Source organism: Ochotona curzoniae, unplaced genomic scaffold, assembly GCF_017591425.1.
Source record: "Ochotona curzoniae isolate NIBS_2020 unplaced genomic scaffold, NIBS_Ocur_1.0 contig_883, whole genome shotgun sequence".
Lineage (NCBI taxonomy): Eukaryota > Metazoa > Chordata > Mammalia > Lagomorpha > Ochotonidae > Ochotona > Ochotona curzoniae.
In genome coordinates this window covers 19,807,150-19,831,841 of record NW_024466599.1, presented here as the reverse complement: position 1 = coordinate 19,831,841, position 24,692 = coordinate 19,807,150, and the positions used below count along the sequence as shown (strand labels likewise).

The 24,692-nt window shown below is 48.2% G+C and overlaps 1 protein-coding gene across 1 annotated transcript in view; it reads right to left on the bottom strand.

The window, feature by feature from the left end:
• Nucleotides 1-24,692, bottom strand: part of PLB1 (phospholipase B1) — a 101,035-nt gene that overhangs the window by 74,870 nt on the left and 1,473 nt on the right. The window contains exons 2-9 of the mRNA XM_040992747.1: nucleotides 14,991-15,097; nucleotides 13,779-13,845; nucleotides 12,612-12,670; nucleotides 10,385-10,425; nucleotides 9,806-9,849; nucleotides 7,264-7,357; nucleotides 6,962-7,013; nucleotides 5,311-5,397 (exon numbers count right to left, since the gene is read on the bottom strand). Of these exons, the coding sequence (XP_040848681.1) occupies nucleotides 5,311-5,397; nucleotides 6,962-7,013; nucleotides 7,264-7,357; nucleotides 9,806-9,849; nucleotides 10,385-10,425; nucleotides 12,612-12,670; nucleotides 13,779-13,845; nucleotides 14,991-15,097 (551 nt within the window). The remainder of the gene's footprint in view (nucleotides 1-5,310; nucleotides 5,398-6,961; nucleotides 7,014-7,263; nucleotides 7,358-9,805; nucleotides 9,850-10,384; nucleotides 10,426-12,611; nucleotides 12,671-13,778; nucleotides 13,846-14,990; nucleotides 15,098-24,692) is intronic.

The window sequence follows — 24,692 nt, the reverse complement described above, 5'->3', positions numbered from 1 at the left end:
GCCTCCTTGAAGTGGACTCTCAGTGCCATACCCTCCCACCTAAGGACCCTGGGAGTTCTTTGCAAATACCACGGCTGCTGCCGTGTTACACTTAGCTTGGTCAACTTCCCACAGGAAATTTGCTGGGTTTTTCCTGGAGAACAAACCCTGCTTTAAAAACTTGAATCAAGGAGACAGCCCCCTCATCATTCAAGGCACTGAACAGTTACCACTTGGGCCACCAACTGGCTTTGCTTCTGAGTGGATGTCACGATGCTCTGATGACATGTTTCACTTTCACATGATCACACAAGGCTCCCAGAGCCCTTTGCTTGTCCAAAGGAGCAGGTGCATTCCCATTTGTGTCTTGCCCCAAGACTGAGAAGAATGTCTGGCCAAACACGTGCCTAACATCGAACTTCACTTTTTGTTCTAATTTATTGTCTTGGGGCTAGAATTAATCAAGTGACAAGGACAATTTTGGGTTTCCCAAACCACACTCTCACTGCCAGCATCCCTCCAAAATGCTGGCACATGTTTCTAACTGCATCAGCCATGAATAAAGGTGGATGGGGAGACAATAGAACTCAAAGATAAATTTTGGTACATAAGTTTTGAAATCCATGCATATCTTCATTATGTATTTTTAAAAACAAACTAAGTTTTCTTTTAACAAACTTTAAGATCCCTTGGATATTTCCTTGCTATGTCATCGACTTTTTCTTCCTTCATTTTTTCCCTCCTTTTGTGTTATTTTTGAAATCTTACTAGTTAATAAAGCTAGGCTTTTACAAAGGAGCAGTGAACAGCATGTGGCTGCTAAAGGCTTTGTGTCCCTGGAAAAGCCATTTATCTCTAGAACACCTGTCTCAGAATAGCTAAGAGGAGGCCGCGTCCCTGCCTAATGGATAGTTTATGATTTCACACTTAAGGCTTTGGTTGTAAGAAACCCATACAGAATAAATGTGGACACATACCCTTGTTAACTTGTCAGAGTCTGGGTCCTGGGGCTGCACAGTAATTTAACATTTCCAGGAATCAATCCCTTCCCCACTCGCCCCCAACCCTCCCCTGCCGCACCATGTGACACAGACAAAGAGGAGCTTCTCTTTGAATCTGGGTAGGGGTCTGAGGCCACCTTCCCAGACTCTGCCCTCAACGGCACCCCAGTACCCCCAGAACTCCACAGAGCACATGGTGACAACCACTGAGGGGAGGCTTTGAGCAATGAATGAATGCACAGAAGTTTCTCAGTGCAGGTGTAGTTTGAAGATGGAGACATGGCCAGAGGCACTACCAGGAAACTGGAGCCTGGGGTGGGGTTGGTCAAGGGAGACCTTGCTACAGAAGTGTCAAGGGAAGATCCAACAAGATGGACAGAAACAGGAGCCAACAGGTCCTTTGGGGGAAATGAAATGCAGTAGTAGGATTTCTTCTAGGATCAAAAGCCTGGTGTCTTTGCACAAAAGGAAAATCAAGGAATGGGTGCTTAGCTTAGTGGTTAACACATGAGTTAAGACATCCACACCCTACATTGATGTGCCCAAGTCTGAATCTCTACTCCAATTCCCAGTTGTAGCATCCTGCTAATGTATGCCCCATGAGGCAGCAGGGGATGGCTCACTCAAGTACTAGAGTCCTTGTCACCCACATGGGAGCCCTGGATCGAGTTCCTGGAGCTTGGCATTGGCCAGACCAGTCCCAGCCACTGCGGGCATTTGGGGAGTTAACCAGAGGATGGGAGTTTGTTCTTTCTCTCTCTCCCTCCCTCCCTCCTTCCATCCCTCCCTCTCTCCTGTCTCCTTTTCTGAAATAAAAACAAAGAAACAGAAAAAAAGTTTACAAGGAAAATCAAACTGGAAGAAAATGTAATACAGAGGAAATCTGAGTAGATTCTAGCAAGCACTGTTAACAATGAACTAAAATGCGGGGCACAACTTGGGACATTTGCAACCAAATTCATGAAGCCTGATGACAACTGACATTGTGAGTACTGTAGGGCCAGGTACTCTCAGACACTACATGGAGGGCGATTAGGCAAACCTCATTGAAAACTAACACACACACACCTCAATGCCAGCAGGTCTAGGTTCCAGAATCTTCCCTATGCATTTTTCTTCACACTGCCCACAGAACAAGAAAAAACATTTTCAACAGAGCCAGAGCTGGAGTGCAGTAAGTTAGGCTGCAGCCTGAGATGCTGGCATCTTATATCAGAGTGCTGTTTCAAGTTCTGGCTGCTCAACATCAGATTCAGCTCCTGCCTAATGCACCAGGAAGGCAGTGATGATGGCTCAGAGTGCTTGGGCCCCTGTCGCCCACAGGGGAGACCGAATGGGGTTCCTGGCTCCTGGCTTTGGTCTGGCCCAGCCCTGGCATTGCAGCCACCTGGGAGTAAGCCAGCCACAGACGCTCACTCGTGTGTGCTCGCTGCCTCCCTCCCTCTCTCTTCCCTTTCATCCTTCTGCTTTTCATATAAATAAGTTATTCCCTAAACCAATTTTTCTTCCATGAACCACATTTACTTTACTATATACAGTAAAATCAAATACTTGGTATTCTTACGTTTTTATTTGTTAAATTTTGGTTATAGTGCTTTTTTTAACTAACATATTTAAAGCCACAATTGGGAAATCATCATGTCTAAAGAAGCACACATGTTCATATAAACTAGCAAGATTGGGTACTGCAGGGTTGTACATAATAGTAAAAACCCAGAAATGCATAAATGCCCATCAATAAGGAAATAGCGAGATAAATGTAGCAAAATTACACAATGGAATTTTCCAGTAACAAGAATAAACTCAGGAAACTCAGTATATAAATATCAATATGTCTAGATCACAAAAAACACTGTTATTGGGAGAAATTCCTTAAGGTTATGTAAAACTTCTCATATACACTTGCAAAATAACCCTAGGATTGACAGATACACAAGTAGCTTGGAAAGAAAAAAAAGGGAGAGGATTTAGATGATTACCAAAATGTATTTTAGCTCTAACTGTGATGATGATTTTTTGTTATCTACATAAATAAAGTTTAATAAAATGGGTAATATACAATGAACTCATGTGTGCAGGAATGTATCACACACTTAAAAGTTCTTGGGCTAAGTATTTGCCACTGAGGTTTTGGCTATTGCTTGGGACGCCTGTATTCCACATTAGAGGCCAACCCTAGCTCTGCTTTCTATTCCAGGTTCCTGCTCACGCACGCCCCAGGAGGCAGCAGGTGACGGCTCCCGTGCTTGGATCCTTGCCACCCATGTGGGAGATTGAGACAGAGTTTCCAGCTTCTATGTTAACCTGGCCTAGGTTGTAATCCTTTGCAGAATGAATCAGCAGATGGAGGACCTCTCTTTGTCTCAGTCCTTCTCCTTTTAAATAGATAAAAAGTTAACAAATAAAAATATTCAAAAAAAAATGAATGCAGGAAATGTAACAATTCACATGGGAATTCTTGCGTAGAAGATACATGAAAGAAAGCATGAATGAGTGCAAAGATCTACGAATACATAAACTTTTTTTTTTAAGTCATGGAACCAGCACTATGGTGTAGCAGGTAAAGCTACCACCTGCAGTGCTGGCAGCCCGTGTGGGGGCTGGTTGTCCCTTGGCTGCCCCTCTTCTGATCCAGCTTCCATGCCATTCATGGGTAACCTGGATGAAACTCTTAGCTCCAGTCCTCACGATTGAGGCCATCTAGGGAGTGAGCCAGCTGACGAAAGCATGCGCTCTCTCCCTCTTCCTGTCTCCCCCTCTCTAATTCAGACTTTCAAATAAATCAGTCCTTATGAAAACATATCAACCAAATGCTAACACTAGCAAGTTCATCACAAATACACAGCTTGTCTCTGTAGATAAGCAGAGAGTAAATTTATACAATTGGTGATGACTGGTCGAGTGGCTATCTACAGGAAAGCAACGGTGCTGAAATGCTTGCTTGGACACTTCAACGCATGCATGCAAACATTCCTGAATGAATGTGCATTTGTATAATGTGTAACCAAGAGTAAACAGGGCATGTCAGTTTCACGTGGTGCTGAAGAAAACAGAGTAAACTGGGATAGTAAATAGTCATTGTGTAAATGTAACCACCTAGGAGAACTTCAGGAGCATGGGCTCACAGGAGGATTTTCCACCAGGAGGATTTCTCCCAGGACCCAGCATCGCTACGGGAAGGGGAGTTTGGGTGGAGGACCAAGGGAACGCAGAGCCTGAGAGAAGGTTTGAACTAGGCTGTTGCAGAGTGATGCAGAAAACAAGAGGACAGAGTCTGAAGAAACTGCAGCCAGGCTTGTGCCATGGCCTCGGGAGACCTAGTGAGAGAAGCAAGGGGCTGCCCAAAGCACACAGGCCAGCCTGGTAACCAGAAGCTTCCTGCTCCTAAAAAAGAGCCCAAGTGCATGTCCATCACCACGGTTTTGGTTTCTCAGCCATTCCTTATATTTTCAATAACGTGGTCGATCTTCAGTCAAGCCTCACACCACCTAGAGTCACCTACCAGCCTGAATAACAGAGGGAGCTACAGGTTTCATGTGCCATTTCCAGGAAAGCCAGGGAGCCTGGGGGATGTGCACTACCAGCCCTTCCACCATCACAGACAAGGACAGAGACGTGACCACAAGGCTTACTTATTTCCTCAACTATATACTCAGTGGGACTGAAAGTAGAAGAGACCAAATCATGTTTAACGAATTGGGACGCTGGTCTCCCTCAGTTGACTAACAGCCATTGGACTCAGCTTGTCTATACCTCCATTTCCTCTTCTCAGAAGTGAGGGATGATTCAGTAATATGCACCTGCTGCCTGTGTGGCCTGCATTTTACAGCTTTGCACACATCATCGTGAGCTTGGCTACCACCACCTGGCTTACACTTAGGATGCTAAGATTATCAGCCTTGTCCCATGTGTATTTTATAATAATAGTAAAAAGCTCATGGAAAAATGCAATTAATATTTAAAATTAAAATTCATGCATGGCTTTTAAAAATATGCATTTCCATGACATTTTTTAACACCTCCTCTGACTGAATGTCAAGCTGTTTATACCAAAATAAACCTATGTTTTACTTCTATTTTCCATGAAGTTTTTTTGAAGTAGCCTGTTTCCTTGAGTATCCATCTACCCACCAAACCATTCACCCATCTACCCACCCACCTACGCGTTCACCTATGTGACCACCCTACTACCCGTCCCTTCGCTCATCTGTCCATCTACTCATTCATCCACCCATTCATCTATCCATCTCTCTGCCCACCATCCATTCATTCATGGCAGGTAAGTTTAACTTCCACTCTCCTCCTCAGGTGTGTCCCAGCCTCAGTTTACCTGTTGAGCAGAGGGACATGGGAAACACTGGCTTGTGTTACTGAAGAACACATTGATGAGCTTCCAGTCACGTTGAAAATCAAGTTCCTGAAGGAAAGGACAACAGCATGAATGAGACAGTGGTCAGATCTTACACAGAAGAACATCTCTCTTGTGTCTCTTAATCTTTTACACTCATCTCCTTGAAATCACATGTATTAATTGGTTTTTTTTTTTTGACAAAAGAAGCAGTGGGAGTCTAAAGTAGTGTAACTGCTCTAGAAGGCAATTAGCCAAACTATCTAAAAAATATGTTTTTTAGAAAAGGGCATATTTTTAAGCCAATAATTCTATTGCCCAAACATATTTTTCAGGGAAATCAGGATACATGAAAGATTTAGCTACAAATGATGAAGTCTTATTCATAAGGATGAAAAACTGCAAACATAAATGTTGGAAACGGGGATTTAATGTGCAAACTGAGGAACACTCATCAGACGAGCTACCATGTAGTTATTAAGATGATGTTGGAAGTTATTAAATTGTCACAGGAAGTAATGTATCCTAAAAAGTAGGTTCTAAAAGTATTTATATTCAGGAACATCCCCGTTTTATAGAATATACAGATATATGTGCTTAGAGAAAACATGAGAAGCACCAAATTATTAATAGAAATAATCTTTGCATGTTAGAGTTAAGGATGTTTTAATATTTGTGTATCTGTGATCCGCTATGTTTGTATAAAAAAAGTGTTCCCTGGGTAACAGGAAGGCAACATTTTGAGAAGCAGCCTGCTGTGGTTGAGAACCTGGGATTGCTAACGGGGCATCGTAGCATTTAGCTATAACCAGTATGTCACCTTGGACAGGGCATCTGGCCTTCTAAAACTTCACTGTCCTCCACTCTGAAAACTACTGGGACGGGTCAGGACCCTGACTATTTGCAGAAGCATCTCATGATTATCACGCTTTCAGAAACTCTCTCTCTTGGGGAGCAGCTCCCACACTCTGGGTGACTGGGGGCCACTGCCAACTGCTTCACTGAGCCCATTAATGCCTGCAAGCCTGGTTCTGACATCAGCCTCCCTGTGTGCCCCACAGCCACGGCTAGACACTGGGTTAGAGGCAGTGTGCCAGCGAGCTTGCCCTAGCATAATGCTTTCCCGGAAGGCCAGCACCAAGAGATGGGAGGATGCCTACATGCCTCACTGAACACAGAGCACCTGCAGCACCGAGAGAGTGGAAAATGAGGCACTCACACGTGTGTTACAGGGCCCAGCCTAAGAACTAAACTGAGCGTGGTAATTCCTAATCCCTGTCATCACTCCTCCAGTGACAGTGCCAGCTTCAGACTGGTTAAGCACTGACTCCACCAGGCATATCTAACACCTTCTCGAACTCTCCCTAAACTCTACATCTCAGGCCTTTGTGTCTTCCTTGGTTCATACACGGAGGCTTAGGCAGGTGCAGTACCTAACCCAGCATCATCCAGCTAAACAAACTGAGATCTCAAACTGTTCTCAGGAGCCCAAACTCTCAAACACCTGTCCACGTGACATGCCACTTAATGCCTCTGCTGACCTTCGGTAGGACCACACAGGATACCAGGCCATCTGACAGCCTCAGAGCTAAAACTAGCATCCCAATCACTCCAGAGGTTGATGCACACTTACCTGATTCTCTTTCATGCTTCTCACCAGCTCTTGAGCTTGAGCCCACAAATCCCTGTGCAAAGAGAAAAAAAAAAACCAGTTCAGAATTCTCATGTTGAGGGCTGGGTGCCTGGCTCAGAGTCTGAGGCTACACTGAAAGACTACGCCAACTGAGACCAGCATGGAAGAGGCCTTCTAAGGCAGACCTAATTTTTAAGCCTCTTTGGCTTTGCCAGCCCTCCAGATCCCCGCCCCCCAGGCATGTTCCAGACCAGCAGGATAGCACCACCCTCCTCCCAGAGAGAGACAGAAGAGACACTTACTCTGCACCACCATGATGCAGCACCACGCTCGTCTCAGCGGGACACCGTGGGGTCAGAGCAGCAGGATTGAAATGGCTGACGATGTCTGAGAGGACTAAAGAGACGGCTGGTTTCAGGCTCTGGCCTCGACACACCTGATTCCCCACTGAAGAGCCCTCTCAGGCGGGGAGATGCTCTGGGCCAAGGCAGGCCCCCCAATGCCCTGCCCTTGGCAGCTAATCCCACAGCAGGGCAGAAGGAGTGGACAAAGCTGGAAGTGGACATCCAGCAGGTGCGTGGATGGTGCTAAGCATTTTCCATGCGTTTGCTCATTCCACTCTCTGGAACAAATACTCCCTCCCCAACCCCACTTCCTCCCATAGCAGGATTCCTTCTAGTAACATTAGGGGAAACTGAGGCTGAGACATCTTGGGCAGGCTGCCCCCGTCACTGGGACATTGAAGGATTTTTACTATCTGGGATGTCTTCCAGCCATCCTCCCTCCTCAGAGAGTGACAGCAGGGCGGGACAGCTCCGGGGAACATGCAGAGAACATGTCCCAGAACTGACAGCCAGGGGACTGCTAAAAATAGCACTGTCAGGCACAGTTAAGTGGTGGTGTCTTGTTCCCGAGAGAGGAGAGGGCAGAGCGAGGAGAGTGTCACAGGAGGGAGACGCAGCCACCCTCTCCCCAGTGCCTCCTGCTCTTGGCCCCCACCCAGAAGGGCCTCAGGGCTCCCCTGGGAGCAGGAGCCAGAGGATGTCTTCACAGGGACTCCCCGTCAGGGCGGCTGACACCGTGCAGAGGTGCCAGGCAGCAGAGTTAGGCTGGAAGCCAGGAGCTCGTTACCTGGCTTGGAGGTTTTGAACAGCCACCCGACATGCCTGAGATTTGGTTTTCCCCATCTAAAAGCGTGAGCTTCCTTTTCTCACTCCTGGCCAGCCTGCAGGAAGAGCCTATCTCCCATATGTGATGAGCAAACAGAAAGCTCTGAGCCAAGTTCAAGGTGATAGGAATGGCATGTGCATATGCATGGCAGGAAAGAGACAGGCCAGTTGCCCTCTGTCACACGAGGAGGCAAAGCACAGCTATCCCGCAATAGGTAGCAGGGAGATCATTACTGTCCAAATCAAAGGCATCCTTGTTCTAACGCTTCATTATGATCAAACAAGAGCTTAGACCTTTTCACACAAGCTCCCGGATCAAGTATCTTGAGCCATGCTATGTTCCTTGTCTCTGGCCCCACCCTGGTTTTCTGGGCTCCCTGCTGGCAGCAGGCTGTGGGGCTAGGGCCACCTAAAATCCTACCAAGCACAGGAGGGCCTGGCACTTTCTCAGGCATCTAGCTGGGCACCAGGTGTGGTGCACCCCCGCAGCATCCTGAAGCTGCTTGCCTCTGCAGTGAAATCCTGCCTCTGACAGTTTCAGATGCAAGATCCACCCTCCTCGATGCGATGGGACTCCCTGTCACTCCGTGCTTGTGCTTGGCTGGTCTGACTAGTTACAGGGTGGGTGAGGGAAGAAACGAGATGCGCTGAGAAATCAGGCAAAGGGGCCAGGTAATGGCGGCTTTAGGCGTGTACTATACAGCTCTCCCCTGATAGCTCAAGTCTCTCACTTCATTTCCTCTGTCCCTGCCCCTTAGAGTCATTAGGCCCAGGCACAGCTACCCAGGGCAGTGGTGGGCCTCCTCTTGGCAACTTCTTAACTTTTTCCTCTAACTGCTTTGGTGGCCCATATCCCCTCACCTATCAATCAGATCCTGGAGGGTGGATACCACCAACTGATTGGATCATGAGTTCTGAAGCTTGTGCTGGCTTCCCATGCTTGCTGAGAGCCCAATGCTGGCTGGCTCATCATGCCAACATATCAGCGGGATGGACAGGATGGCCAGGGCCCCAGCTGCCTCCCTGGCTGGCAGTGTGGGTGTCTACCTTGCAGTCTAGATCTGCTCTGTCTGACCTTGATTCATAAGCACCAAGCAGAAGGGACTAACTCCCCAACGTCTGACTCACCAGCCAGGGGCTCCAGGACCACTGAATGGAGGCACAAAGCCCCTGTAACAAGTGAGCACTTCAGCCAGCTGCTCGGGGCACAGGTTCACAGACACCTTTGTGCATCAACCAGAGCCTCAGCATCACAGTGGGACTGTACTTGACTTTCATTGTTTTCATTCCATTTTTCCCAAACCCGAGTGGCAGATTTCTTGGACAAGCAAGAGAGTTAGCAAAATGAAACAAGCTAGTCTAGCCCTGGGATCCCAGGGACCCAGCTGGCTCTTGGCCCCTCTCCTGCATCCCCCTCATCTTTATTCAGGGCCTCTTAGCTCCTCTCCACTCAGAGCTGCTAGGAGGCCTTGCTCATACCCTCCATTCAGCAAGGCACTTTTCCATACCCCAGTTTCCTCCTCTCTGCTCCCCAAATGCCTTCCCCTTTCCCCAGGCACTAATGACAAAGTAGTGGATAGAATGCCTTCTCTTGATTAGCAAAGCTGCCGCTGTGCAGGAAGCAGTGGGAACAATTAGCATAGGGGGCTTTGGGAACCTGAATCCCCCAGCTTACCTGTCATCACGCCCACACATGCCGGCTGCACCACCTTCTCAGCCCTGTAAGCAGCAAACACGTGAGGGTCAGACCACCTTGCCCTTGGCTGCTATAGTCCATTTCCTGGCAGTCCTCGACCCAGCCTTGCTCCAGTTCTATAATGATTTCTCCCAGAATGAGAAGCATCCTCTAGGCAGCACCAGAGTGGCCGAAACAGGGCCTCTTCCCTTCCCTCCCAAATCTCCAGCATCAGGGCCAAAGCTAGAAAGGGCCACCAAGCCTAATGCAGAGCGCTCCCAACACCAACCCTGCAGGATCCCCCGAGAGCAGCAACAGGAGGCACCGTGGCCGGCAGGAGATCACCAGCCCCCAACTCTTCCTGCCTGCCCTCTCCTCTCATGCTGGTAAGTCACTAAGGACTTGGAGGCCCTGGGAACATGGCACTGGGTGGCAGGAGATGGGGTGCCAGGCCCCACTCTGGCTGCAACTGCAGATTTGCCTTGAGCCAGCTCCTCTTCCCTCCAGTGCTAAGTTTGACACAAGGTGCCTTTCTGCCATGTAACCTCCCCGCCCGCCCCCCATCCCCAGCACAATTACCCAAGCTGCTCGCCCAGGTCTTCTACCCTGGAGTCCAGAGCCTGGAAAAGACACAGGAATTAGCACCAATCCCAGAGAATCAGCACAGCCTTTCCAGGAAGCCCCTCCCACCAGCAGGAGGGCATCTTTGGGTCAAACCTACCCACACATGCTTTACCGGGAGGGAAGAGTGCCAGTTTCCCCAGGCGGGGAGGAAAAGTGTGTGAGTGCTCTGCTTGGGGCATCTTCTGCACAGAAACAAGCTGAGTGTGGCCTTCCATCAGCTGGAACATGCTTTCCTTGTGGCCGCCCTGGCCACTGTGCAGGTGCCATGAGGACAGGGTGCCTATTTTGCACTTAGTTGTATTGCTTGGGCTTAGAGCAACACCTGACATGTAAATGTCATCCCTTGGTATGCACGGGCAAGTGGTCCCAGGGCCTTCACATAGTATTTATATAAAGCCCGCCACACCCTCTCCTATATTTCAAGAAGCGTATAATGCCCAACACAATGTAAATGTGTTGTAAATCATATTCATCATATATTCGTTTAGAGAATAAGGAGAAAAGGACTTGCCTGTGTTTGGTACAGATGTCAGGTTTTTGGCAGACAGTTTCAACCTACAGTTCATTAACTCCACAGATGCAGAACTGACCCATGCACAGGGCTGGCAGTCACAATTTAATTTTTATCTGTTATTTATCTTCAAGGAAGAAAATAAGTGGATTTTCCCCTTGGAATGATGCTAGGTGACCCAGGTGCTTTCTGTTACAGAAGTTCCCTAAGCTCAGGCTGGCTTCAGTTACCTATCATGAAGGCCAAAGCACCCAGAAGGGGAGTGGTAATAATCCAGGGCTACAGACCAGCATGGACTGAGCAGTTGCCCACCTCAGGTATACCCAAGGAGTGGTCAGCTGCAGGCTGGGGAAGCTGTCCAGTCCCAGCACCCCAGAGGTAGAACCAAACTGTGGTTCTACTTCACTTACTTTTTCTAAGAGGGGATATATCCAAGACTGATGATGATGATGATGATTTGAAAGGTAAAGAGACAGACATATTTCATCCAATGGTTCACTCCCCAAATACCTGCAACAGCTGGAGCTGGGGCAGGCTGAAGTCAGGAGCCAGGAACTCAGTCCAGTCCTCCCACAGGGGTGGCAGGGACTCAAATACTGCCTCTTCTCTCATTTGCTTGCCTCTCCCCAGGGGCCAACTGCTCCCTCACTCCATCAATACTTGCACAGTCACACAGATAGAGCCACAAGTGGACCAGCAGTGGAAACCTGGTCTGCCAGATTCCATGGGCCCTGATTGGTTTCCTGATGCTACATCTCTGTCAGAGAGGCACAGTAGGGCTCTGAGCATGGAAGAAACCTAAGAGGAAGTGCTCCTTTCGGTTGAGATGGGCGGGCCAACCACTGCCTGGAGACCAAGGGGAAGGAGGACAGCTGAAGCCTGCCGCTCTCCACCTCTGCTTGCAGGCTTCCTCTTTCTTTATCCATCCTCTCCTTTCTTCTCTGGATTTTCATATTTTTATTGCCTTCTTTTCTGGCTTTCTCAATCCTGATCACTGAGCAACAGGTATTGGGTGTAGCGGTGAGCATGTTGTTTGGGAGGACCAGGTCCCACACTGGAAATCCCAGGCGCTGCTTCCACTCCACCTCTGTGCATGAGCACCCTAGGGAGAGGGTGACAGCACAGGGAGCTGGGCCCTTGTACTCACACGGGAGGCCCTGGCTCTGGTCTGGCATAGCCTTGGCTGCTTGCAGGCATTTAGGGAATGAAACAACGGATGGGAGAGATTTGCTTGTCTTTATCTCTCTCTCTCGCTGCCTTGCAGATAAAATAAATACCTTTCAAAAAATGTTTAAGGTGATACATGCATGCCATATCTATTCACAATTAAAAAGTAATTTTTTATTTGTAAAGAAGAGACATTTTTCTTTATCTCATATGCAAAAAGTTGGAGCGAGTACTTCAAAAATGTTATTGTCAAAGGATTTAATTTATCAATGAGAAATCAGAGAAGTTTTCTCACCCTGAGGTCAAGTTATGCACTCATTTGATTGGGGGATAAAAAAAGAAAGTGAGTGGGGGCGGTCAGGGGCCCTTGTGAGTTTTAGAATTCCTTCAACTCCTGAAATATTCTTTCTTAAAATGAGACAACAGCATAGTTTCCTGGGGCTCACACAGGAGCTTACCATTCCCAAACCCTGGTTCTTACCCCAAGCCACCTCACATACTCACAATTTCCAGATTGCCAATAGCTGCCACAAACTTAATGTCCGAAGGCCTCAGAGTGTGAACTGTGAAGACAGGATCCTGGGGTGAGGTCAGAGCTACATGCCCTCAATGCAAGCCAAGGATGCCACACGGGACACAGACCCATGTACCCAGGCCTTGAGCAGCTGCTGAGGTCCAGTCTGTTTGCAAAAGGTGCAGCAAGCTCAAAGCCATGCACCCTGGGAAGCCAGGAATCCTGCTCAACAGGGGCCCACTTCTTCAGGAAGCCACGTTGATAGTTAGAGTTGGGGTTCCAAACACGTATCCCATAGAGGGGTTCTCACAACCCATGTGTTCCCATCACACCTGGCTTGCTTTCTACACCTCACCTCCTCCTGTCCCATGGCTTTGAATTACTGGCCCACCATTAGAAAGTAAGGAAACACAAATTAAGTCAAATCACTTGGGTACCCAAAGGATACCATTAGTTTGAAAATGACCATAGAACAGTGAAGTCTGTAAAGGAACATAGACATCAGATGCAAATTACATGCAAATGATATACAAGCAAATCTCCCTAGAAACCACTGGCCATGCTTCCCAGTCTCAGTAAAGGATCATTTTAACTGCAAAGAGGCCATTTCCTAAGAAGGATTTTCGATGAAAAATGAAATGGAAGAACTTATCTAACAGAATTAGAACAACATGCTGACCTGGAAGCCCTGATCAAGTCAGGACAACACCAACAAGAAATAGTTAAATGCAGCTCATAAAGCAGCCACTTGGTAAGAGAAAGCCAGGGAAGACAACCAGTCCAAGAGCAGCATTCATCACATTAGACAAACCCAGTTCATCCATCACAGGAGAAATGGGCTTGAGTGACCACTGTGGCTGCTTTCCAGGAAGAGTGCCCAGATCCCAGTCAACACCCTCCCAACACCGTCCACCCACATGGAGATGAGATGCTGGAGGTCACCCTTGCCCAGCCAGCCATCCAGGGCCAAGTGAGCTTTATCACTGAGTGGTGTCAGACTACGTCCCTCCATAGGAACGACTGAGGGAAACAAAGGAGGTGTGGTGGACAAAGGATGAGGAATAGGAAGACCTGAATGACCCAAAGGAGCAAGGCTGAGGCCTCTGCTCCACAGGGAGGGCTTGGGTCATTCCTGTTCATGACCTTGAAACACATACCTGACTCAGAAGGCACACTCACTGCTGACTTCATGGGGTTGCATGGGAATGGAAAATTCCCCAGGCTCTGTAATTGAAAACAAACGTGGAAAAACATCAATTCTTCAGAAGGGAGCATTGCATGCCTCAAAAATATGTGGCCAGGCTCTGTCGTCTGTCTGGGCTCGACCCCTGAGAGCAGCGACTATCCAGAGTCAAATACTGCCAGCTCAGCACCTCTGCGGCATCGCAAGAAGTCTCAGAACAGTGGGGTGAGAGGACAGGCAGGTGAGGAAGGAGATGAACAGTTATCTGAGTGATGAGAGAGTCCTGAAGAAGACCAGAAGTGATGGTTACACAATGAGAATGTCATTCAGGCCACCAAACATACGCTCACAAAGTTAAAATGATAACTCTTACATTCTGTACCTCTTACCACCAAAACAAAGAAATCGTCAAGAAGAGGTCTAGCCTTAAAAAATTTAATTCCATCCTATTTTTATTTGCAGAAGCTACATCCCCTTTTTAGAACACATGCATGAGGCTGAAAACCAGCTAAACTTAAAGCCAGGAGACTCAGGTCCCCAGGCAGACAAGCTGAGGGCAGAGGAGGGATGCAGTGACCCCTGCTCGGCCCCTCAAGTCCACTCAGGGCCTCTCAGAGCATCTTTCTCTGGAGACAACGTGGAAGACTTGGGGAAGGGAGGTCCTGTATCTTCTCTCCAAAATGCAGGGTGGAAGGGAAAACCCCCAAGAGGGGATCATGTGCCATCTGTCGCGCATTCGGCTACATCTGCGTGCGTGAGGCGCGTGGCAGGTGCACTTCTCTCCAGGGTCCAGTGATGGGAAGGGATCTGTGTTTACTCTCTGCTCTTATCTCCTGTGTGTTCTGGGAAGACTTCACCCAGATGCTTCAGATAAATCAGAAATGCTGCTTCAAGGGTCAGAGATAAGGAGTCCATTTGTAACCCTCTGAATGCTTCTGGAAACGCCTCAGTCTGCAGAACCAGGAGCCCCAAATCCCAGAAGTTACCATTATGCCCTGCAAGTCTATTCTCTCCAGGACTCAGGAAATCGGGCGGAGTGTGTGAAGCATACCAAACTGAATCAAAACTTGGATTTATCCATTAGAAGAGATTCCCCATCCCCAACACACACACACACACACACACACACACACACACACACACACACACACACACACACACAGAGCCACTTGGGCAAAGCTCTCACCTCTGGCCATAGCTGTCCTTCCAATGTATTCCTTCCAGAAGAGGCTTGGATCTGATCTGCCCCTAAAAAAATAATCATAATAATTCTGGTTATTTCCCTGGAACCAACTCCCCTCGCCCCCAAACATGCTCAGCCTCCATGCCCAGCTCAGTCACACACATGTGCCTTCTGTTAGGAAAGCCCACATTCCACTCCCCCAACCATCACCTCCACTACTCAGGACACTGGCTGCCACAAATGCAGCCTGCCAGGGCAGAATCCTCAGGCTAAAAAGTGGAAACATCAGCTACAACTCCATGCCATGCTCGAGTCTGGGTCACTTTATGGGTTCCTTAGCATTGGGCAGAATCCTCCAAGAAGGGAGGATTGGCAGCTGTTGTTTGGGCATCCATGAGTAAGCACGGAAGAAGGCAAAGGACAGTCTAGAATAGTGCGAAGCGTGTGTGACCTTAGAGTTGGTCACGGGACTGCCAGCAGCCATCATGGTCCCAAGCACATGGAGAAGGACTGTGTCCCAGCAGGTCTTGCTGATTGTGAGACAACATGAGAGGAAGGCAGAGAAGTGTAAGATGCTCCCCTCGTTCTAGTCTACCTTGAGCCCTCCTTCTACAACATCTACTTCCCCCCTTCAACTTTTTTTCGTTTTTTGAAAAAGTATTCCCATAAAGCATTAGTTTTTTTAAAGCTAGCAATATCAATAGCATTCTAAACAAAGGAGGCAGTCACTCCCAAGACTGTCATTTTGTCCGTTCACACCCTGGTGCTCAGAGTCAGACATGTAATCCACACGCATGTAGCTGTGTATCTTCGCACGTCTCGCCACGAGCATTCCTCGAGCGTTCTACAATCTGGATACTTTTTTCAATAGCATTCATGGAAAACAGGGAAAACAAACACCTAAAATGGCATTTATTTTAGGGTACAAATTTTTGATTCATGCCTTGTCTTTTTTTCCTAGTAGTTAATTTTAACAAAACCTCTGATTTATGACAGTGGTATTCAATCAGAGCTGTACAGCCCTGGCTGTCTGACTTATCCCCGCTCCCGGTTTTCTGTCCGGGGTGCACACTCCTGCTAAGAATGGAGAATGCGAGAACCCCTGGACACCACGAAGCCAGTGGTGAAGCCTGACTTGTGGGAGGATGCTTGATTTCTTCACCAGCCCAAACCTTCTGCTGCAGCTTTCCTTTCTGACCCTGAAAAGATTCAGCAGGAGCCACTGTATCTCTCAATTTCCTGCCCACTGTGAGATCGCACCCTGAATTCCAATGACGAAGTTTGCATAAGGGATAGTGGCTGGAACCAGCTGCCGGCAATGTAGACCTGTAAGAGTTCTCAGAAAGCAGCTTTCTGGGCAGAAAGAGCCATAAGACGGGAAGGCGAAGAGGTGGGGATAAGCACAGAGCGCTGGCAAAGCCTGGGACCCAAGGTTTGCAAGCCAAGGGCAGGAGAGGTGTGGGTAGGCTGCAAGAGGCCTCACCAACAGACAGCAGCTGGGTTGTGGCAGTCTCATGTGCCAGGCTAGTGAAAAGGCGATTCTAAAGGTATGATTTCAAATGCTTATCCCCAGGAGAAATGGGCTGGATAATGAGCAGGGTGATGATTTAAGATTATCTTAGCAGCATTCCTTCTAAGCCTGGATTAACTTGAAAAGGCAAGTCAGCACTCTCAGCACATATATCAAATTATTCATTTCATCCTCACAATTCTTGACACAATTCGCACCAATCCCACTTTACAGATAGGAAAGCCTAGCAGAGCCAACCAACCAAACGGCCACAGTGGCTGGAGCTGAGCCGATCTAAAGCCAGGAGCTTTTTCTGGTTCTCCCATGTGGGTGCAAAGACTCAAGGATTTGAGCTATCCTCTGCTGCTTTCCCAGGCCACAAGCAGGGAGCTGGATGGGAAGAACAGCCGGGACACAAACTGTCACCTACATGAGATGCCAGCACCATAACAGAGGCTTAGCCTACTACGTCATGGCCAGCCCCAAGCTGATCTTTGACAAAGAAGCAAATGCAGGCAACATGCATGGATGTTTGATCTAGTGGCAGAAATGCCACCTGAGACACCTGCATCCCATATCCGCATGCCTGGGTGCAAGTTTCAGCTCTTCTCTCAGTTCCACCTTCCTGCTAATGAGCACTGTAGGAGCCAGCAGTATTTGGTTCGCTGCCACCCAGGCTGTAGACCCAGCTTGAGAGTCGTGGAACAGTCAGCTGTCCTATTTAAGCACAGCTGGGAAAATCAGGAAAGAGAAGTCCAGGAGGGTTTATGAGGACTTCCTTCTATATCAGAAGGGATGGAGTCCAAGGGTGCTGGCTTTGTTCCAAGTGACCTGTGAGCCAGGACTAGAACAGGGGCAAATCGGTGGCCCTTGCAAGAATATCCAGCACTGCCGAAGCAATAATTGGCTTCCCATAGCATTGGTCCAAGCAGAGGCTGGGGATCAAGGTGACCTCATGGCACACATGCAGGGGTGAAGAGCTGGATCCCTTGGTCTGGCCAAGTTCTCCAAGCCTCACTGTCCTCCCTTACAAGGGGAGGAGGGTGACACCTGCCTCATGTAGTTACCATAAGGGTTAAATCAAAGGCACAGTGAGTTAAGCTGCCACCTGGGACACTGGCATCTGATATTGGAACATTGGTTAGAGTCCTGACTGCTCTTCTGCTGACTTAGCCCTACACTAATGCACCTGGGAAAGCAGCAGATACAGCCCAAGGACTTGGACCCTTGGCACCCAAGTGGGAGACCTGGATGGATGGAATTCCTGGCTCTTGGTTTCAGCCTGGTCCAGCACCTGACCAAACTACCAAGTGGAAAGTCTCTTTTTCTCTTCTCACTCTGCCTTTCCAGTCAATCTTTATAAATAACAAACAGCAAACATGCAGCACGGTGTCTGATGTATGGTACAAGTGAAGGGACCATTGGTTGCAATGACTAAGTTCAGTGCCAGAACAGTAGCTGTCACAGACAGACATTCAGATGCTTCCCATCTCAATATTCTGGGATTTGCACATCTCACTAAATGCTCTAGGGTTCATGTTTTTGATTTAATATGAGTTAAGTGTCACACTGAGGGCTGTCTGCAATCTAAATATTAGATGCTCACACCTGAAGATGCAGATGAACATTAAGACCCTGCCATTCTGTCTCCACTGACTCCTTGGAGGGATGTGGGCCCTTCTACCCATCTCTGCTTTCTACCAGATTCAGAAAAGAAAATCCCTGGCCTGGTTTCTCCCCAAGGTAATGGAAGAAATGGCCCAACCCTGTGTGGCATTCCCGAACCCCTGTTGTCTAGACAACACCAAGCTCCTAGATTTCTGAAGGGCTTTGAGCTCCACTTCAGCAAGGTCAGGAAGCAGTTGGGAAAAAGAAAAAGATGTATTTTTCCACCTTGATGAGAATGAAAGAGAAACACAACTGCACATGCTCAGAGAAACTAGTCAGCCAAGCTGGACAGTCATGGCCCCCAGGCTCTAGAGTAACAAAAGGCCACCAGCTTTAGTTGGGTTCAAGTTCAGGCTCCTGCCTTCTGGGAGCACCTCAACCCATGCTCTGCGCCACATATGGTCTCAGATTGGACCTGTCTGGGTGAGGCTAAGAGACACTGGGCACTATCGATTTCTAGAAACCCCCTAGCTGATGCTTCCGTCCTCCCAGGCTGAGAGGCCAACTCTGCAAGGAGAGTCCAGGAGTGTCAGGCCCCCAGCTAGCTCGAGGCAGGCAGAGCGATCCCTAAGGCAGTTGAAGCAGTGTGCTCTGTTAATTTACAGGGTTCCATGATGTTTGTGCACAGGCACGATCTCCACCCTGTCCTTGTCCCTTCCTCGAGGGAAAATCAAGCACTCGATGACCTTTGTCAAGCATTTCATCCGTCTGAGCCTTGATTTGCTCATCCATAAAATGGAACTCGCTCCACCTCCTTCCTCTTGGGGTTGTCATGTGGATCAAAACACAGGAAAGTGCTGCATCAGGAGGCAAGGGCTATGTACCCAACAGGCACCTGGGCTCCTAGGGGAGAGGAGGGTGCTTCCATGGGGTTGTCAAGGGCAATGCACATATGAGACTGAGGTCATACCTCCGAGGCCCTTTGAACAGCTCTGTCCTCACAGGAACCCAAGAGGCAGGGTTTATGACTGCCAGCATTTTTACAGGCTTGGAGAAGCAATAAGCTTCTGCAGACCACACCAGTCAGGGAAGAGCAGAGCCAGCGTCAGCATCACCATCCATTTAACAGTGTGTTGTAGGTTAAATGCTGGGATTGAGCAGGGGCTGAGGGCAGCCAGGGTTGCCCATTGTTTGGGTCTGTGAGCAGCTTCTGTAGGTGACCATCAGTCGTCCTCCCATATAGCAGAAAAGTGTTGCTTACACTCAAGGCGTTGCAAAGGCTGCCATGCACCTGCCTGTGACAGAGCTGCAGGATCTGAGTCAGGAACCCAGGAATTGTGCCCAGCTGGTGCTCCCACCCCAGAGCTCCAACAGCACAAAGGACACGGGATGTCAGTACAGAGACCCCTGTCCATGTGATGCTTGCCACAGTCAGGGGAAAGCGACACCGAGTAACAGAACCTTCTGCAAGTGGCCAAGTTGGGTTCTGGATGTTCACTGCAGAATTCTAGAATGGCTGAGAGGAGTTGAGCTTTGAAATTGCCTTGTTTATCACCACCAAGACACCGAGATCCAAAGAGGTTACTAAACTCACCAAAGCCTGCTCAGGAATCCCTAATGGGGACATGCTACTCGGGGCTCTGTCACTAGGCCAGCATGCTCTTCCTGGAAGCAAAGTCTTTTTGGAATATTGTTCAAGTTTTACTCTGTGTATTGTCTTCTACCCTGAGCACCTAGCTTAATCCAACCTTGTTCTTTCATCATATCTATGAGAGCCGTCTTTCAGCCAATTTGATCATCAATCAAGCTTACCATGAGGTTGGCCATAGGATGCTCCCGGATGAACCCTATCATTAACTTTGGGATAGATTCAACCCCTAGTCCGATCACATGACAGAAAGCACTATGGACGGTTTGGAAAGTCTCAACTCTACCCTCACTCTGATGGTCATGAGAACACACCATCATTGACTACAGACCAGTGCACGCCCCTGTCTTTATGCCCTGATGCCCACCTAACACCCAGCATCACACACCCTGTGCTATATGTATCCTAACCTAGTGGAGGTTGGCTGGCAGCTTTGCACTTGGCCTCAGACAAGGGATACTTCATTTTTAACTATCTCTGCCCTCCTTTTTCCCCCTGGAAAAATCAAGGCAGGTGCAACCTGCAAGGAGGAACTCATGCTCAAGGAGAGCCAGTAGTTTCAGAGCCCCTGCCCCTCCATATGGAGACCTTCTGTAGCACACCCACAGCTCCAGCATCACGGTAGTCCCCACAGGCCAGACTTTAGAAAGGAACAGGGATTCCCTAAAGATCAGGGAGTCCCAACAGAAGTGGATTTTCAAGAGAACTGCAAGCAGCCTTACAGTCTCCATCCAGAAAGGTCTCCTCCTAGAGACTACAGGGAGGTCGTGGTTAGCAGAAAGCAAGCACAAGAATGCAAGAGATAGGGGTAGCTACTGTGGCCCAGAGGGTTAATTAAAGCAGCATCCCCTATGAGTCCATTTGAGTCCTGGCTGCTGTACTTCTGACCCAGCTCCCTGCTAATGCACTTTGGAAAGCAGCCGAGATGACCTAAGTCATACTTGGACCACTACAACTACATGGGAGATCCAGATAGAGTTCTAGGCTCCTGGCTTCAGCCCTGCCCAGTGCGGCTACTTGGGGCATGCACCAGCAGATACAAGATCTTTCTCTGTCCCACTTCTAATCCAGCCCCTTCTAATGGCCTAGAAAAGCAGCAGGGGGTGGCCCAAGACCATGGGCCCCTGCACCCATGTGGGCCTCTACTCCCAACCAAGCCTTAGTTCACCAGCCTGCAGTCCCTTGCAGCTCAGGACCTTTTACACCAAAGGCCAACAGGCTCCTGGTGCCCATGATGCCCCTTGTATCCTGCCACTGCCCTTCTGGGGAGCCCAGACTAGCCCCCTTCCCCTACCTTTCTACCCATCACTTTTCACTCCAAGCTGGTTGGGTGACCTTGGGCAAGGCATTCAACCTGTTAGGGGCTCCATTGCTGTCAATGGGAAACCAGAGCTGTGGATTCAACCACTTTGGGCACCAAGTGGCACCAAGATCCTCAAAAAGGGCTCTTGTTCTGGGCTTCCTAGGTCCTTGTGTATCCAGCTCTTCCCTCCTAACACCAACCCTGTACTCCCGATCAGCCCACCCTGCTCCCTGCTCAGCATCCCGTGGAGGAAGTCCCTACTCCACTGTGGGCCTTGCCATCCCCTGCACCCACCCCTTAACTACTCTCCCCTCCCAGTATTCAAGTGAGTCTCCACGTGGACCGTCTCCCACGTTCCTCTCAGCTCTCCGACTCCTGTTATTAAAGCGATGTGCACCTATTTTCGTGCTTCATTCCTCCCCCATGATTTTATGCAGATTCTCCCCCGAGAGGTTGTCTTGCATTCAGCTCAGTCTCTGCCAGCCAGACTCAGCCCACTCCGGCATCTTGGAAGGGTGCTCAGTTAATTGACAGCAGCAAAAACTCAACCTGATGCGAATGATGATTGACAATAAAGTCCTCAAAATCTACAAGGCACAGGTGACATTCCAGAAAAATCTAACACTTGAACCCCCTAAAGAAAAATCCCATACCAGAGATTGCTGCACCCAACCGGGTGGTGGGGTGGTGGAGGTGGGGCATCATGTGGCAGAGGGGACACTCTGACACCAGATTTCCCTGGGTGGCTTGGCCATTGAGTCCAGAGTGAACTGATCTGGTCCCCTCCTCTCTCTCACCCACCATTTGACGGACATGAGCCACCAGCTGCATCTCCTAGAACACGCCCCCACCACCACCTTTCCTTTGAAGCAGAGCTTTTCCAGAAGGTTAAGAGGCTTTTCCTCCAGGAAGGAGGTACAAACCCCATTCAATCTTTCCCATCTCCGGGCTGGAATGCACCTCTTCGCTCAGGCACCAAGTTCACTCAGCTTTCACCTTTGGCTTTGCAGTGACAGAGCCAGCATGCATGTGTTTCCAAGGCAACGGGCTTTTATTTCCCAGGCATGACAGTCTCCTGGGGAACCTTTGACCCACTCAGAGAAAGTGAACGTGTAGCAAAACTCCAGTTTTATCAGACACAGTGGCTTCCTTCCAGTCAGCTTCCACCCATTGGTGATTCTGAGATGGAACCGGACTCCTGTATGCTGAGCCAGTTTCAAAGATGAAAATAAAGTCCAGCTTGGATTCTTTACGCCCTTGGGCTCATTTCTGGGCAGGCTGGGGGCGGAAGGCCTCAGCTCTGGGCTCAGGCTCAGGGCTGAATTCAGGGTCCTGTACTTGGCAGCTGTGGGCACGTCATTTAACATCAAGTTTTCTCATCAGTGAAATGAGAATGACGCAGGCCATCTTAGCCACCAAGCTCTGTGTACAGTTAGCCCACTGCACCTGTACCTTGCTGGTGGAGTCAGCCAACTGTAGAGAAAATTTTTGAAAGCACTTTTTACGTCTGTAAAAAATGTTTGAACATACACAGATGTTTTGCTTGTCGTTATCTCCCAAACAATTAGTGTAATGACTATTTACTAAAGTTCACAATGCATTAGGTATTACAAGTCATTCAGGAGTGATTTAATGTAGATGGAAGCAGGATGGAGTTTGGCACAGCAGTTAAAATGCTGCGTTCTTTATCTGGACAATAAGATGCTGGACTTTATGCTTGGTAGATGCTTGCAATGAAAGAATCTCAACTGAATTTGAATTGTGGTAATGCAACAAGGTGGAGGAATCCACCATGAAGGGAAGGGGGTTGGGAAGGGGTGGGGGTGGGGAAATCCCAGTGCCTATAAAATTGTCACATAATGCAATGTAATCAATTTTAAAAAATAAAACAAACAAACAAAAAATGCTGCGACCTATGCCAGAGTGCCTATGTGGAGTCCCAGATCCATTTCCCAACACAGCTTCCTTCCTGCAGGTCCTCCAGGCCAGCCCCAGGTGTTGCTGTGTGCAACAGTGACACAGTGTCCTCACAAGGTCTTGTCAAATGGCAGATCCACAGAACTGAGTATCATTAAAACGCCTGTGACTGCCAGCCACTAAAAAGTAGTGTCATGTCCCAATCAACAACATATAGCTGACAGAGGACAAGTAAGACCAAAATTACGACTACAAAGACTATAGAAACTGAAGAGTTAATGCCAGAAAACCATATGAATTTTACACAAAAACACTTAAGCTTACTTGGAATGGGCACATTCCTACAAATCAAACTTCACAAACCGTACAGAGAAAGAAAACAAGACTAATCACAATGATTTAAAAATTGAATCAGTAGCCTAAACTTGACCAAAAATCAATATCCCATGCTAGAGGGCAAGTTCTGCCCAACATTAAAAGAAAATCCACTTGTATTACAAACTATTCCAGAAAACAGAAAAACAGTAACAAGCCCCAAGTGATTTTATGTGACTGCAACGTTGGTCCCATATCGAGCGAGCACTATGGGGCAAGTACAGTTCAATGTCATTCATAGACAAAGAAAGAAATCCAAATAAATGTTAGCAAACTAAGTCCAGCAATTATATCTCTATACAAAAATGTCATATACATACACACCTCACAACTAATTTGGCTTTATCCCAGGAACACATAGTGCACCTGATAATAATACAGAACCTGCTAAGGCAACATGATAGATTTAGTGGGAGAGAACTAAGTGATTATTTTCACATAAGCTGAAAAGACCTTTGACAATATTTAATTATTGACTAAAACACTCAATAAGGCCTGGTGCAATGGCTCAGTGGCTCAAATCTCACATTGTATGTGCAAGGATCTCATATGGGCACCAGTTCATGTCCCAGCTGCTCCACTTACCATCAACTCCCCTGCTTATGGTCTGGGAAAGCAGTAGAGGATGCCCCAATTAGCTAATCCTCTGCCTGCAAGCACCAGCATCCCATATGGGACCAGTTAGTGTTCCAACTGCTCTACTTTCAATTCAGCTCGCTTCTTGTGGCCTGGGAAAGCAACAGAGGATTGTCCAAAGCCTTGGACCCCTACACCCACATGAAGACCCAGAAGAAGCTCCTGGCTCCTGGCTTCAGATCGGACTGGCTCAGCTCCAGCCACTGCAGCCATTGAGGGAGTGAATCAGGGGATAGAAGCTATTTGTCTCTCCTTCGCTCCGTATAAAATCTTCCTTTTCAATAAAAATAAGCCTTTAAAGCGTGTAAATTAGGAACAGGAAAAGGCCAACAATAGCTGATAAAATGTAAATTATAAAAATACACTATTTAAAAAGTTATTCTAAACTTGTTTCCAGACTTTTCCACTTTGTCATTTTGAACCTTGATGGAGTAGGGTAATGGAAGCCGTGGAAAGTGAAACAACAGATAATGGTCTGCGGTGTCCAGTCCAGGGGGTCAAATCCCAAGTGCATGGCAATCAGCTCAGTGTGGTCAGGAATGGGTTAACCACTACCTTTTTTGGTTAAACCTCTGCCTTTAACTCAGAAGCAAACTGAGAAAGCCAACCATGCGTCTCAAATCGGTGACTTGAAATGCCCTGCTTCTGGTTAGCTTAATCCCAGCCACCCCTTGCCAGCAACCTCCAACCAGAGCTGATCCAAGGCCT